The sequence below is a fragment of the Emys orbicularis genome, chromosome 1 (genome assembly GCF_028017835.1).
Source record: "Emys orbicularis isolate rEmyOrb1 chromosome 1, rEmyOrb1.hap1, whole genome shotgun sequence".
Taxonomy (NCBI): domain Eukaryota; kingdom Metazoa; phylum Chordata; order Testudines; family Emydidae; genus Emys; species Emys orbicularis.
Window position 1 is genome coordinate 60,269,110 of NC_088683.1, and position 15,097 is coordinate 60,284,206.

General features: G+C 42.0%; 1 protein-coding gene across 1 annotated transcript in view; it reads left to right on the forward strand.

The window, feature by feature from the left end:
* The window catches only part of ANO6 (anoctamin 6), a 126,149-nt gene extending 113,128 nt beyond the window's left edge, over positions 1–13,021 (forward strand). Inside the window, exons 17-20 of the mRNA XM_065404068.1 lie at positions 332–537; positions 8,717–8,919; positions 9,337–9,442; positions 12,815–13,021. Coding sequence (XP_065260140.1) covers positions 332–537; positions 8,717–8,919; positions 9,337–9,442; positions 12,815–13,021 — 722 coding nt within the window. The remainder of the gene's footprint in view (positions 1–331; positions 538–8,716; positions 8,920–9,336; positions 9,443–12,814) is intronic.
* The last annotated feature ends 2,076 nt before the right edge of the window (positions 13,022–15,097 follow it).

A 15,097-nucleotide genomic window follows, 5' to 3' on the forward strand; every position in this document is an offset into this window, starting at 1 on the left:
GACCCAGTACGGCCTTTCTTATGTTCTTATGTTCTTAAGCAATATTTAAATATTCAGACTAGTTCGTATGTATGAGTTATGGCTTTTTTGTGCGAGTGTGCACCTCACATACTTTTACAGTCTATTGTTCATTCTTGGTAGGCCTCACTATCTTTCAGGGGTTTATTGTACTTTTCTGCATGTATGTTCACACAAGGTCTGCTATTTGAGAGAGAGAAAGAGTCTCTGATTAACCATTAAAACATGCATTCCTGTCTCTGTCATGGTGTGGGTAAATATATACACATCGGAGTTAAGGCATCACCAATGTATGTCACATTTTCATTGGCAGTTATACAGTTTGGATTTGTCACTTTATTTGTGGCATCATTCCCGCTGGCTCCTCTTCTGGCTCTTGTTAATAATTTGTTGGAAATACGAGTTGACGCCTGGAAGATTACAACCCAGTTCAGACGCATGGTGCCACAGAAAGCACAAGATATAGGAGCATGGCAGCCAATCATGCAAGGAATAGCAATTCTGGCAGTAGTGACCAATGTAAGTATGACCTGAGAATTATAAAAAATGGTATACTCTAAATATTCTTGTCAAGTGAGGATGTGAAATATTAATATGTATTGTACCAGACTGACTAGAGGTAACATTTTCAAAAACACTTAAGTAATTTAGGATCTTAAGCAATGTTCCCTCTAATTTTTTACATCCACGTGTGGAATGAATTTTGTTATGCGCACCAACATGGAGGTGATGTGTGGCAGTGGTGGGGTCAAGGGGTTCGGAGTGTGAGAGTGGGCTCAGGGCTGGGGCAGAGGGTTGGGGGGGTGAGGGCTCCAGCTGTGGGTGTGGGCTCTGGCGTATGGCCGGGGATGAATGACTTGGGGTGTGGGAGGGGGCTCAGGGCTGGGGCAGAGGATTGGGGTGCAGGAAGTGAGGACTCCGGCTGGGGGTGCAGGAGGCTCTGGGGTGGGGCTAGGGATGAGGGGATTGGGGTGCAGGCTGCCCCGAGACTGCTGCAGGGGGAGAGGCGCCTCACCCCACCTGTGCAGCCCTTGATAGCCTGTGGCCACGCAGCTTATAGGGAACTTAGATCTTAAGTCCCATTTTTTAAAGTGACATAGGCGTTTAGGAGCCTAAATATCTAGCATCCTAAGTCTCTTTTGAAAATGAGACTTTGGCTCCAAAGTCATTTACATGCTTTCAAAAACCCTAGGCCTAAATAAAGGAAGTTTCACTTTTCATGATGTGACATCCTTGAGAAAATTCTGTGTCCAACCTTCCATTATGTATGAAGAATACAGTGTATCCTCCCTAAACTTACAATACTCACTGAATACAGAATGAATTTCTGAGAATTTTCAGGTAACTGCATGGATTTTGAAGAAATTAGGTTGTAATTAAACTTTATTAATTATTATTGTATTTATTATGGTCGTGCCTCCCCATCTAAGCAGAGATTCAACAGCTTTGTTAGGTATGAAAAATACAATGTAGCCTCAAAATTACAACACTTATCCTTTGAGTGTAAAATGAATTTTCTGAGAATTGCAAGTAAATCCATTAATCAGTCTGAGTTAAAGTTAATTTAAAAAATGAGTCCTTTATGAAATTTAGTACTTGGTTTCAGATCTTTTTATGGTCTTATTAATCAAGTGCAGACTCTTCAAACTTCCCATATAGTTAAATCATACTGAAATCTTACGCATAGGCTATGTTGGAAAAAAGGTAATGGTCTTTTTCTGCTGGAGAACAAACAACAGTTTGTTCTCCAGCAGAAGCTAACATATAATCTTATCCTTCAGAAATTTCCACCAACTGCCCTCTTTCAAAATGGCTGCCTTTCCCCCCTCAGCAGGACTGAGCCAAGAGTGTTCTCAGTTAATGTCCTTCTCAAAATGGCCACCATCTTCCATTATTCTCAATAGGACTGAGGCCTCAGGCTGTCCTTAGCAAAGATAGCCACTTCTGACTTCATATGGTGCTATCATCTGCCCAGAGGGCAGCTTGGCTTCTCTACTATTGAGTGAACAATCAGATGTGGCAGCCATTTGGAAAGAGGGCAATTCGTGGCGAGTTTCTCTGAAGGAGAAGGTTTTGTGTAAGCCTCTGCTGACGGATTCATTTTTTCAGTTATGACAAATAACAAAAAATTACTATTACTCCTGTGTGTGTGTATGCAGATGCATAAAGTATTGCAGAGGAGAGTGCAGGCAACAAGACAATTTAGAGCAAGGGGGGTTCACAAGCGAATGTGGAAGACAAGAGAGAGAGAGAAACATTCAAGTTGCTTTATGCTACTCTGGTGATACAAAGCAACTGTAAATCCAGCTTAAATGTCCAGTAATGTCTGGCTGATTTGTGCTGCTCCAGAGTGGTGTAAAGCAGCTAGAATTTATTGGTGAATCTGGTGCTAAAAGTTAACATACAAATGATTCAAAGTTGATAGTACATATCTTCATATCATTAGAAATATTTCATGGCACCGGGTTTGTTTGTTTTTTGGCTTTCTTGTTTAGTGTTCATGTACAACGTTTTTAATAATAACTTGAATTAAAAAAATAGGAAAATTCCCAGACAAAAATAACTCTTTAAGCTACAGTTAAGGTTCTGAGTACATATTAGTAACTTCCTTTGGATCACTCTGCTACAAACCTAATAATAAAACACATATAACCCTGATGCAGTTATGCACCAAAAGAAATCCAAACATGTTATCAACACAGTTAGGACATCCAAACAACCTTAACTCTGCCTTTAAAGACATCATGAAAGAAAAAAAAGTCTAATGCATTTTTAAAAATTAGTTTAAACTACTCTGGGAGCACAAACACTAAAATGTCTTCATCATAATCCGTATGGTTATTGTATGCTGTCTCTACAGGTCAGAGGCAGCCTGTAGATTGTTAAGATTGTTTTGGTGATTTAACTATGCATTTAGATACCTTAATATGTTTGGATTCCTTTTAGTGCCCAGGAAGTTGTTAGAGTGTTCTATTTTTAGGTTCTATAGAAGACTGACCCAAAGAACTAATTTTGGTCTGTCTCTCTCTCTTTTCCCTCCACAACTCAGAAGAGGGGGCTATCTCACATTCTCCAGTGCAAGGAGTTTTAGATTATTGAAGATGCATTCTCCCCCACAATTGATTACTTACTTGTCTGCCATTTTCCCATAAGCCAAATCCTGCTACCTCAGACTAGCTGTAAACACTCTCTCAAAAGGCAAGCAACAGCTCTTAAATGTATAATACTTGTAACCACCACGAGACAGGTATATTTAAAATGCAGCTTTACTCCCTCTAATTAGGAATCAGTCCCATAGTCCTTGAGTACCAACACATTTCCCTTTCACTTCAGTGAGATTATTAGTACATAAGGGCTGCAGGGTCACAGTGAGTGGCTCGTCTGCAATTTTCCCAGTCTCAGTTGTTTTAAGAAAGACAAGGGACTCAAGAGCCAACCGATGCTGAAGCCTGCAGGACCCTGTGGGACGGACTCCCTACAGTCAGCACAGGCGACCAGGACTGACTAGAGCAGTCTCTCACTCTGTCTGAGTTCTCGGAAGCCTTCTGTCTGATGCCAACCAACAAATCTCCAGGCATCGATGGGCTGACCGTGCAGTTCTACTGCGTGTTCTGGGATGTCCTCACCTCAGACCTCACCTTCATTTGGGCCAAGTCCTTAGGGAGCAGGGTGCTCCTGCTGTCAAGCAAGTGGGCCATGCTCACTCTGCTGCCTAAGAAGGGGAATCTCTGCAACCTTAGGCACTGGTGCCCAGTCTTGTTCCTCAGCATGGACTCCAGGGTCATAGCAAAAGCCATCTCGCTGCAGCTGGGGTCCATGCTGATAGATATGCACCACCCTGACCAGATCTACACCATCCCAGGCCAGACCATCTTCGACAACCTCTATCTGGTCCAAGACCTACTCCATCTCAGGTGCCGGGATGGTCTGTCACTCACCCTCCTGTCCCTGGACCCGGAGAAGGCGTTTGACAGGATGGATCATGGGTATTTCATGGGCGCTCTGTGGGCATTTGGCTTCAGGCCCCGCTTCATGGGCTTTCTCCAGGTGCCGTACATCTCGGCGGAGTGCCTGGTCAAGCTCAAACGGGACTTGACTGAACCCATCGTTTTCAGTCAAGGGGTGCATCAGGGCTGCCTGCTGTCCAGCCAGCTCTATACTATGGCTATTGAGCTCTTCCTCTATCTTCTCCGTAAAAGGATGATGGGGTTGGTGCTTTGAGAACTGGACTTGTGGGTGGCGAGGTCAGCGTATGCCAACAACCTGCTCCTCCAGGATGTGGGAGACCTAGTGCAAGTGGAGGCTTGCCAAGCCATCTATTTGGCAGCCTACTCTTGGGTCAAGAGCTCTGGCCTAGTGGTCAGGGACAGGTGGCAAGTGACCTTCCTCCCATCTGCGCTATGGGCCATCCGGTGGGGCACAGGTCCGCTGCTCTATTTGAGCATCTATCTTTCTGCCACCGATCCCTCCCTGCTGGAGAATTCGGTCGATCTCGAGGCCAGGGTGGCTGACCAGTTGCAGAGGCTACTCTGGTGCCTTTCTCTTCAAGGGAGGGTGAAGGTGCTCAACCAGATGGTCCTGTCCATGCTCTAGCACCAGTTCAACTCCCTGGTCCTGCACCTGGGATCCCTGGCCAGCCTCCAGAAGAAGATCCTTCAGGTTTTCTAGCTGGGGCTGCACTGGGTCTCCAATAGTACAAGAGACTCAAGATTCATTTTGGATGGAAGTTTGCTAAGAACCAGGATATGGTGCTGTATCCCAAATATTAGAAGGAGCTTTTTGTTGGTGTTGTTTTGTTTTTTGTTTTCTTTTGTTGTTTGACGTACGGGCTTCTACATATACACATGTGAACTTTCCCTCACCATCTGTACCTCCCACCTGATTGATTAACCTGAATCAATGAATCTATATCTCCTCTTCTCCACTCAACTGTTGGTTTTGCTATTGCTGATTAGCTATTATAGCCTAAGGCACCATATATTCTTCCACTGCATATATTACCTTTGCAGCACCTGCAAGGCTCCAAGAAACTTTTGTGTAAAACTATCAATCTTGGGACTTGCAGTTCAAGCAGCAGAGCTGCTGTTGTACCATGCCAGAGCATCTGTTGTTGATTTGAAGACTGATTTTAATTTGTTATGGTATAAATGGAAAACTGTGTTCAGTGTAGCTTGGGAAATGGAGAACACTATTGGTTTGTACTTTTCCAGCGTGATACTCTAAAAAGCAGCCCACAGTTCGGGAGGGTGGGGTGTTTCCTTTTAAACGACACAGTAGAATTAGCTTTCATGTTTCTGTCCTTGTAGCAGTTTGCAACACATCTCGGATCATTCTGAAGGAGGGGAAACACCCCTCCCCACAATTAGAAAACTTGTTAATATCATGCATTTTTGTTCTAACATTACCCTTTGGAGAGAATTTGTATGCTATGTGACAAAGTTCCTCCTCTATCTTGGTGGGTCCTGCGCTTATTGGCGGATTTTCTTGCCTCAGAGATTCACCATGTGGGTTGGGGAACAGCCCAGAGACCTTCCCCTCTGGAAGAACCCACAGTCCAGGTCAATTGGGAGGTTTGGGGGGGAACCCGGGCCCGCCCTCTACTCCGGGTTCCAGCCCAGGGCCCTGTGGATTGCAGCTGTCTATAGTGCCTCCTGTAACAGCTGCATGACAGCTACAACTCCCTGGGCTACTTCCCCGTGGCCTCCTCCAAAAACCTTCCTTATTCTCACCACAGGAACTTCCTCCTGGTGTCTGATAATGCTTGTACTCCTCAGTCCTCCAGCAGCACACCCTCTCACTCAGCTCCTTGCACCTCTTGCTCCCAGCTCCTCACACTCTCGCACTACAAACTCAAGTGAGCTCCTTTTAAAACCCAGGTGCCCTGATTAGCCTGCCTTAATTGATTCTAGCAGCTTCCTGATTACTCTAGTGCATCCCCTGCTCTGGTCACTCAGGGAACAGAAAACTACTCATCCAGTGACCAGTATATTTGCCCTCTACCAGACTCCTGTACCCCACTGGTCTGGGTCTGTCACAGCTAAAAACAACTAATCTTAGTGTAAATTTAAACAATGTAGCATTTCATAGAGTTTCTTGAAAATGGTTTTTAAAAGGACATACTCTACATTTAATTTATGCTAGAATATGTTACAAAAATCCTTCATAAGTAGTTATTTATCCTCAAAAACTTAAAAACAAGATTCTTTACCCATAGGCTACCTCCATTTTCCCTTTTGTCAGCCAAATGGATGAGAGTTTTCTCAGCTAAACTTCGAAGTATCAAAACACACTAAAAGTTGAAATCAGGTTTTTAGAGCCAAATCCTGGTACCATAGAAGTCAATGGGAGTTTTGTCCAGTTGGAACCAGGGTCTAACTTTCGATCCTGCCACCTTGCTCATCAAGTTCTTTACAGTGGGTCTACTTGGTGAGTGACGTATTACCCAACATATGAGAGAGATCTCCACAGTCTTCCATCTACCCACACACACACACAAACACACACGCATACACAGAGTTTTGTATCCCTCGCAAATGTCCTCAGATCAAGACTTCCCTTAGGTACAAAGGTTGCTCCTAGGCAAAGAATATTTGTCACTCCTCCCCCAAAGGTGAGGAACTATGTATATTAAATATAAGTTCACCCTGAAAGTCACCCCTAAACACAAAGGCTATCATGAATGTAAATAGAATACAGTTTTACCAACTTTGAAGTTATACATTTTCCCTTATTCTTTCCCTTGCTTTATTGCCTTTTCTCCCCTTCCATTTTCCACTTTCTGTAATCACTGTTCCTTTTTCTCTTTTCTGCCCATTTTTCCTCACTTCCTTTATCGATTTTGTTAAATCTTTCCTCTGTCCCTATATCTAATTTTGCCCTCTCTCTCAATCCCACCCCTTTTTCTATGGCTTTCATTCATTCACTCTCTCTTCCTCTCTATTTATTTCCCACTCTGGATTTTGGTCTCCCCTCTTTCCCCATCAATGCATCAGCTACTCTATTCACATTGACAAGGTTTTATTCGCTGCCATAAGGACAAGAGACTTTTTTGGCTTTTAGATTCTGGAGCACAAGATGTCAGCCAGAACTGGGAGTGCTGTGCATAAGCCTATTGTGCCCAGTTGTTAAACTGGGCCTGGGCCTAGTCCCTCAGTTGCAGAGTTTAACAATGAAGATCCTTCTTCATAGTGCAGCTCTTTGAATATCAGGCAGACGAGAACATTTGACTCGCCAGGATGAACCTATCTAATGGTTTGGGGGTCGTGATGGATAATCAGCTGAACGTGAGTTCCCAGTGTGATGCTGTGGCCAACATCGCTCATGCAATCTGGGGATGCATAAACAGGGGAATCTCAAGTAGGAGAAGAGAGATTATTTTATCTCTGTGTTTGGAACTGGTGCAACTGCTGCTGGAATACTGTGTCCAGTTCTGGTGTCCACAACACAAGAAGGATGTTGATAAATTGGAGAGGGTTCAGAGAGGAGCCATTAGAATGATTAGACTCAAGGAGCTCAATCTATTTAACAAAGAAAAGGTCAAGGGTGACTTGATCACAATCTATAAGTCTCCACATTGGGAACACATATTTAATAATGGGCTCTTCAATCTGGCAGAGAAAGGTATAACATGATCCAATAGATGGAAGTTAAAGCTAGACAAATTCAGACTGGAAATAAGGCGTAAGTTTTTGACAGTGAGGGTAATTAACCATTGGACAATTCACCAAGAGTCGTGGTGGATTCTACATCACTGACAGTTTTTAAATCAAGATTGGGTGTTTTTCTAAACGATCTGCTCTAGGAATTATTTTGAAGACGTTCAGGGCCTGTGTTGTACAGGAAGTCAGACTAGATGATCACAATGGTCCCTTTTGGCTGTGGAAACTCTGACTCTTCCAGAACAGGAGGTCTTTGTGAGTCACTGTTTTAACCACCCAGCAAAAACCACAGGCCTGATTCCCACATACAGTTTATGGCACTCACTCTGAGTGGGGTATGGATACTCTTTGGAACAGGATGACAATAAGAGGCCATGTAATATGTGAACTGGTATTAAGCAGCTGCTAGCAAGAGGGGAAATACTGTCTTGGCATCAGGAGCAGTTTCCACATCTGCTGACAACTGGAATCTCTGAGCCAGCAGCTGCAGAAGTGAATTTGGGCTGGGTATGACCCCCTAAGGAATGTTTTGGAGGTTATAGATGAATGATCTGTAGCGTTTTAAGTTTGAATTATCTTTAAAAAGTTCCTTGTGAAATTTAATTTATTTGTAATGGTAGGCTTCTTAGTGTGTGTCATTTTACTTGAAATTCATCAGGCAGTAGTTTAAAATATGTGGTGAGCAGGTCTCGATAGGAAACGTGTGGACTGAAGTGGAATATACAATAGTATATGTTTAATTTGGTGAGATTGGCCATAAGAAAAAAACATTAATTGCACAACTTTTTGAAGGTGTCCCGCACAAAAGATGTAATTTAGAAACTATACAGAATGTGCATTCCAGAGAGATTGTTTTATGCCACTGAATGACTGCACATCTATTTGCAGAGAGAACCACTGAATGGAAAAGTGCAAACTTTCTGATTTTTAGTGCAGTAATGCATATTTGTTGAAATCTAAAGTGCATGGAAAAGCTATGTATATATTAAGGCTGCCAGTTAAATACTGCTCCCTTTTTGTCTTCCTCTTCTAAAATACAGGCAATGATAATTGCTTTTACATCTGACATGATTCCTCGTTTGGTTTATTACTGGTCCTTTTCAGTCCCTCCCTATGGGGATCACAGCAGTTACACCATGAAGGGGTATATCAACAATACGCTTTCTGTCTTCGATATATTGGACTTCAAAAATGAAAGCAAACCAATTCCACTTCCTGGGCTTGGCAACCAAACAACATGTAGGCAAGTGTCAAATAATTATTCTCGTCGTTGGAAAGGAAAATATCCTAATTTTGTTTATAAAAATCTCTTTAGTAATATTAAGACTTCGCTAACCTCAAGAACAGTCAGAAGGTAAAACAAAACAACATGGAGTTCTCTAAATCTTTGATTCATTGTATTTCCCCCAATAATTAATAATACATTATTCAAAATAATATAAAAGTGATTTAAACATATTTTGGTATAGTGGAGAAAAAAATGTATTTCATTAAGTTCAGCTTATTCTGTAAATGTAAAATTTACCATTCATTTTAGTTCTATACAGCTTATGACTCTAGGCTGTGTTAAATGTGACATATTTTGCTCCATCCTCTGGCCATAGTGCATTACTGCAGAGGTTGCTGAAATTATTTCTTGGCTTTTCTAAACTGTCTTTAGATATCGTGACTTCCGATACCCTCCTGGGCACCAACATCAGTATGAACACAACATATATTACTGGCATGTGATTGCAGCCAAGTTGTCTTTCATCATTGTCATGGAGGTCAGTACATTAGGTCTTGATTTTTTAAAATATAATTTTAGGCTTCCCCTCAATAAAAAAGAACCTTCAGTTTGCAATTAATTATGTTCTTCACTCAAAATTATTCATTTTGTTTTGTGAACAATGTTGAATATTATGGGCCAGATCCTTAGCTCAGCATATCTTAATTTAAAATCAATGAAGCTATGCCAATTTACACTAGTGGAGGATCTGACCCTATGCATTTAGCAGCTTCTTAGTTTGGGAATTTAAAATACTGTCAGAGAAATTTTGTATATTAAAAAGAACTGGAAAAAAACGTTGCTCTAATAAATGTATGGAGATAGCTGTTAGATCATCTTATATGTGTGCATTTGTGTGTGTGTGTACGCACGCGCACATCCACACACAGAGAGAATTACCCGTGTAAAAATAATCAGTGTTAAATATTACTCTTTTAATGATCCCTGTTGGGTAAAAATCAATATAGCCACATTTTCCACCATTACATGGAGTGTAGCAAAATGCCCAAATCCAGAGATAAACCTGTACTGGGGGCAAAAGAGCTGCTCTGTAGCATTATACTGTAGATATGGGCATCTGTAATTCTAGCTGGGAAAGGAGCAACAGAGAAGCTGCATGGTTCTCAAATGTGAAGCTAACTGTTAGGTTATTTTTATTTTCCGTCTGGGTTTTGAGCATTTAGGTTTTGAATTTTCAAGCTTTTCTTCGTAATCATGGGAGCTAGAAACTTACTCTTTATTAAAAAAAGAGGAAAAGCAAAGATTCTAACATAAATCCTCAGCTACTGGAGTCTAGTGATTAAGAAAGATTTTTAATATCATGAGACTTGCAATAAAATCATGAGCTGCAAATCTGATGGGTAAGGAGCTAAAAGCATTAGCAGAGCAGACATTAGTAGTAATAGTAATTTATAGAATATGTTTAATCTACCAAGCAGTTTACAGACAGACATTAATCCACATCATGTCTGATATAGCAGATAAGGAAGTATTATTATCTCAATTTTTAAAATGGGGGTTCTGAGTCAGAGAGGTTGAATGACTTCTGGACTCTGACCTCTCCCGCAGTGCCAGAGAGTTGGGCTGTGCCTCCCTTCGTACAAATATTGGAGGCAATGCAGACTGGTCCTTCCAGCTCTGGGATTTGGCCATGCTCCTTCTGCCCTTTCACCAGTGTCTCTGCCAAAACACTTGCCCACTGCTAAGTGGCTGGTGTGTAATGACCACTTCTTACTTACACTTATCATAATTGTCCCCTCCATTGTTCTGTGCACACCAGCTCCCAGTCTGTTGTATCAACTCATTGGCTCATCATATCCTTATATTGTAAATACTTCCAGGCAAGAGACTGTTCTTTTATTATGCATGTACCGTGCCTTGCATGTTGATACTCCCAGGTACTGCCACAATGCAAATAATAAGGGATCACAGTTCATTCAGCACACCCCATGGTACCATCCTGGGCAAAAAGGGCATTGCCTATCACAGAAGATCTATAAAGCTGCCACCTAGTCATCCATCAACACTTCAGTAAAACAATACAGGTTTGGCCTTTATTCCTCTGCAGAAGCATCCTTCAAAAGGAAGATATTCCAAGCAGTTGCTTCAAAATAGTCTAATATTAAGTTTAGGGAAGAGTTAACATTATTTTCTGCTTCTCTCTCCCACCCTTTTAATTTTCCTTAATGCCCATCACATCCCAAATGTCTCAGGGAGAGGGCAGGATACAGAATGGAAAACGTATTACATGATGATTTCCTTTCTGGGACTGACCTGCCTCCTAGTATAACCCAGCTAAGTCTATTGGGTGGCCGTATATAGAGTGGAATAAAGCACTGCTGTTACAAAAATTCTATTTAATCTACTAGTAAGAATTTTGTATTTCCATACAGCTTTGGAAGTACTGCATGGTGGAAGTCATCTGGGAAAAGGTGGAGGCTTTTGTGGAGGCATTTGGGATTGTAGGAGGAGCACACTAGTAAATGTTTCTGTATAAAATTCATCAAGGGCCTGATCCAAGGCCCACTGAAGTCAATAGAAAGACTCCTACTGACTTCAATGGCTGTTGGGTCAGTGTCCAGGTAGGAGGTCAGAGGAGATATGACCAAGTCCTGGAGTCATCTGAACAAGTCTGCACCAGCTCAAATAGTTACAAGAAGAGAGAGACTCAAGCCAGATGTGTCAGATGGGGAGGAAAAGGGGGGAGAGGTCAGTCCCAGAAAGGAAGTCATCAGGTAACAAGTTTCCCAAGGCTACAGGAGAAGGCACTGTCAGAGCCAGGATTACAAATTAGGAGTTCCTGGCTCTGTCTTGTTTTCAGACAAATTTTTCCCAGTACATTGCTCCTTTCCAGACTTCTGTATTCATTGGGACATTTAGCTACTGTGATATAAAACACAAATGTACCTTAATGTAACATTTCATCTATATAATAAGATTGCAAGAAAGTCACTTTGTGTGTCATTCTGAAGCCTATTATGTCTGTACAATCAGCATGAAGTGACGGAAGCAGCTATAAGCATGCTTTGGGGGCTCTTTATGTTCAGAATATTATCAGGTTGAATCATCACTGGTTTTGTGGTCTGTTACCATCCAGTTTTTAAGTTCTCCGCCATTTTGACTTTACAAATTATACCTGTGCAGTGTACAATACAGTAAGGCATGTATCTATGCCATGCCAAGAGGCCTCGACCATTGCGGTAGCAGAGATAACTCAACCATCCAGCATCCTTACTCTGCCCTTATTTGCGTGCAACAATTTCATTGGTTGTATGAGGGAGACTGCACAGATGGTGGATTACTTGGCCCAATTGTCACATCACAGCACACACGCTTATTCAGCACCCGCACAAATCAACACCACTCTCCCAGCACACTCCCCCTAGACACAAATCAACTACCCAGACAGCAACACAGACAGCATACACAATAACCCCAAATATACACAGCCCCTCACCACAGCACATGCCCCTCACTTGCTTCCTGCACAGATCCACACAACTCTCCCAAAACAAAACTCATACACAAATCAACACAAGCACCCACACAACAACACAACCAGCACACACAATCACCCCAAACATCACTCTGAAGCCTAGAATATTTGTTGAGTCAGTGTGCAGCAATGGACACAGCTAGAAGCATGGCTGAGAGCTCTTTTTGTTCAAAATATCACCAGGTTCAATCATCAATGGGATTTGTGGTCAGTTACCATCCAGTTTTTAAGTTCTCAGTCATTTTTGGCTTTTTTTTTTACCGTGCATGACTTTGTGAATTACACCTGTGCAACAGCATGGGCTTTCAACTCCTAGTTAGTAATAATAATAGCCTATTCTGCATGACTGACATTCTTGATTTTCATCTTCCCTAGCATGTCATATACTGTGTGAAGTTTATTGTTTCATACGTAATTCCGGATGTATCACAAAAGACGAAGAGCAAGATCAAACGAGAGAAATACTTAACACAGACACTCCTGCATGAGAATCATCTCAAAGTTATGAAAAAAAATATGGGGAAAATAGCTGACAGAATCTGGAAAGGAGCAGACGGCACTTTCCGACCTAAATTTGACTAAGAATTTTACACACAGACAGTACTTAACCGGCTCAGTACTGGTTACTAATGGCTAATCAAAATGTTACTAACGGCTAATCAAAAGTTGGGGATTAACTCCCTTTAGCAAATAGTGTCTTGTAACTCTCGCCTATGTCTGGAACATCATTGGCTATAGAGGCAAGGACTGGAAAATACAAAACCTTGAGATCCAGTATCACCTGGAAAAAGCGAAATGACGTCTTTAATAGTTTTAACCGAACAGAAAAAAAAGGCATCTGGTTTTCTCTAGACTGTAGCCTCGTAAGAAGGGGCAGATTCATTCTGAAATGCAGCACAACACCTTCCACTTCATTCAGCCATTGGTTATTTCATCTGCTGTTCAATTTGCACAAAACCACAGAAACCAAATCATTTGTATTAAAAACAACACAGCTGCCATTAGGGTGACCAGATGTCCCAATTTTATAGGGACAGTCCCGATTTTTGGGTCTTTTTCTTATATAGGCTCCTATTACCCCCGACCCCCTGTCCGATTTTTCACATTTGCTGTCTGGTCACCCTAGCTGCCATTGAATGAGTTGTGATCACATGAAGTGGCTGTCATTGGATAATTCAATCACTGGCTATATAATTAAGCTAAGAGGAAAAGCCAAAATCAGAAAGAGACAGAAGAAAAAAGATGACGACAACTAAACATTAGGATGTTCAGCCATTGCTGTTGCCATGATAAGCCTGCTATGTGCCATACAAGCTAAGAAATGCGCAGCAGGGATTATACAGATAACAAGATATTTCAATCAACGTGGTAAGAATGGACTTGAATCACAATGAGAGGAAGCACTGCAAGCCTGCTTCTCCTCTCATTGATACCTGCATACGGTCAGTGGCGATTCCCTGCCTTTTTACAGCAGTATGAGTGAGAGGAGAATCAGGTGATGTGTCTTTACCCAGTTGATGTACATTAAGTAGTTCATTTTGCCCATTCTGTTTTGAACCTGTATGCTCTCGGAGGCTTCTTACCTGTAACAGGAGTGAGAGTTTAAATTTTTGTCACACATTAAATCAATATCCACAGAGGGCTCACTTTTGTATTTCTTTCACAACCAAAACTCCATTCACTTCAGTGGTAGTTTTCAGTGTGCAAGGAATGCAGGGTTGGACCTACTGTGATATCCTCAATTCAATCCATCACAAAATAGCATGTGTCAACACAGTAGCCAGGAGATGTGATTTCCAGCGCGGGTAGACAGACACGTGCTAGCTCTGCTTGAGCTAGCAGACTAAAAAGAGCAGTGTGGCCAGAGTAGCTCAGGCTAGCCATGTGAGTACCTACCCATGAGGTTGGACAGCTAGCCCGAGCCACCCCAGTGCCACACGCATCTATGATCATCATGCAAAAAAAATCCATGTTAACCTTAAAGACTCTTTTACAGTACAGTGTGTGTGTGTGGGGGGGGGGGGGATATTTACCTAATGAAAAAGGACAAAATCAGGAGGGAATGGAGGAGAGACCAGCCTGAGAAGGGACCGTGATTTGGCCTTATGTAAATAACCTCACCAGACTTACCACCCATTTTATAGATGGGGAAACTGTGACACAGAGCAGTTAAGTGCCTTTCCTATGGTCACACAGTGATCTGTGGCAGAGCTGGGATTAACATGCAGGAACTCCTGGTCCCCAGTGACCTATTCAATCCACTGGACCTCATCCCTGTATACCCAAGGGCACGTACTATCTCTTCCTTTTGCTGTCACCTAGCATTATTCTCCTGAACATAGTAGTCTTAATCCACATCTGGCAATTATTCCTCCTTCAGGATAACATTATGCCAGGAGTGCCTTTGATCCATTATATCATCTAGAGAGAGAGAGAGAGAGAGAGGGAGTCTTACTTTAAGCACAGTTCAGAATTACAGATAGTGAAAAGTATGGTGCCTTAATAAAGAATATCTTAAATAAAAAGATACTTAACATTCTGTGCGGTTTACATAGACTTTATCTACACCTGCTAAAGATGGGATTACTAGGCCTCTCTGAACTTTTGAAGCATAAGAATAAAACATTCAGGAGGGGAAAAACAACAGTATTTGTAACT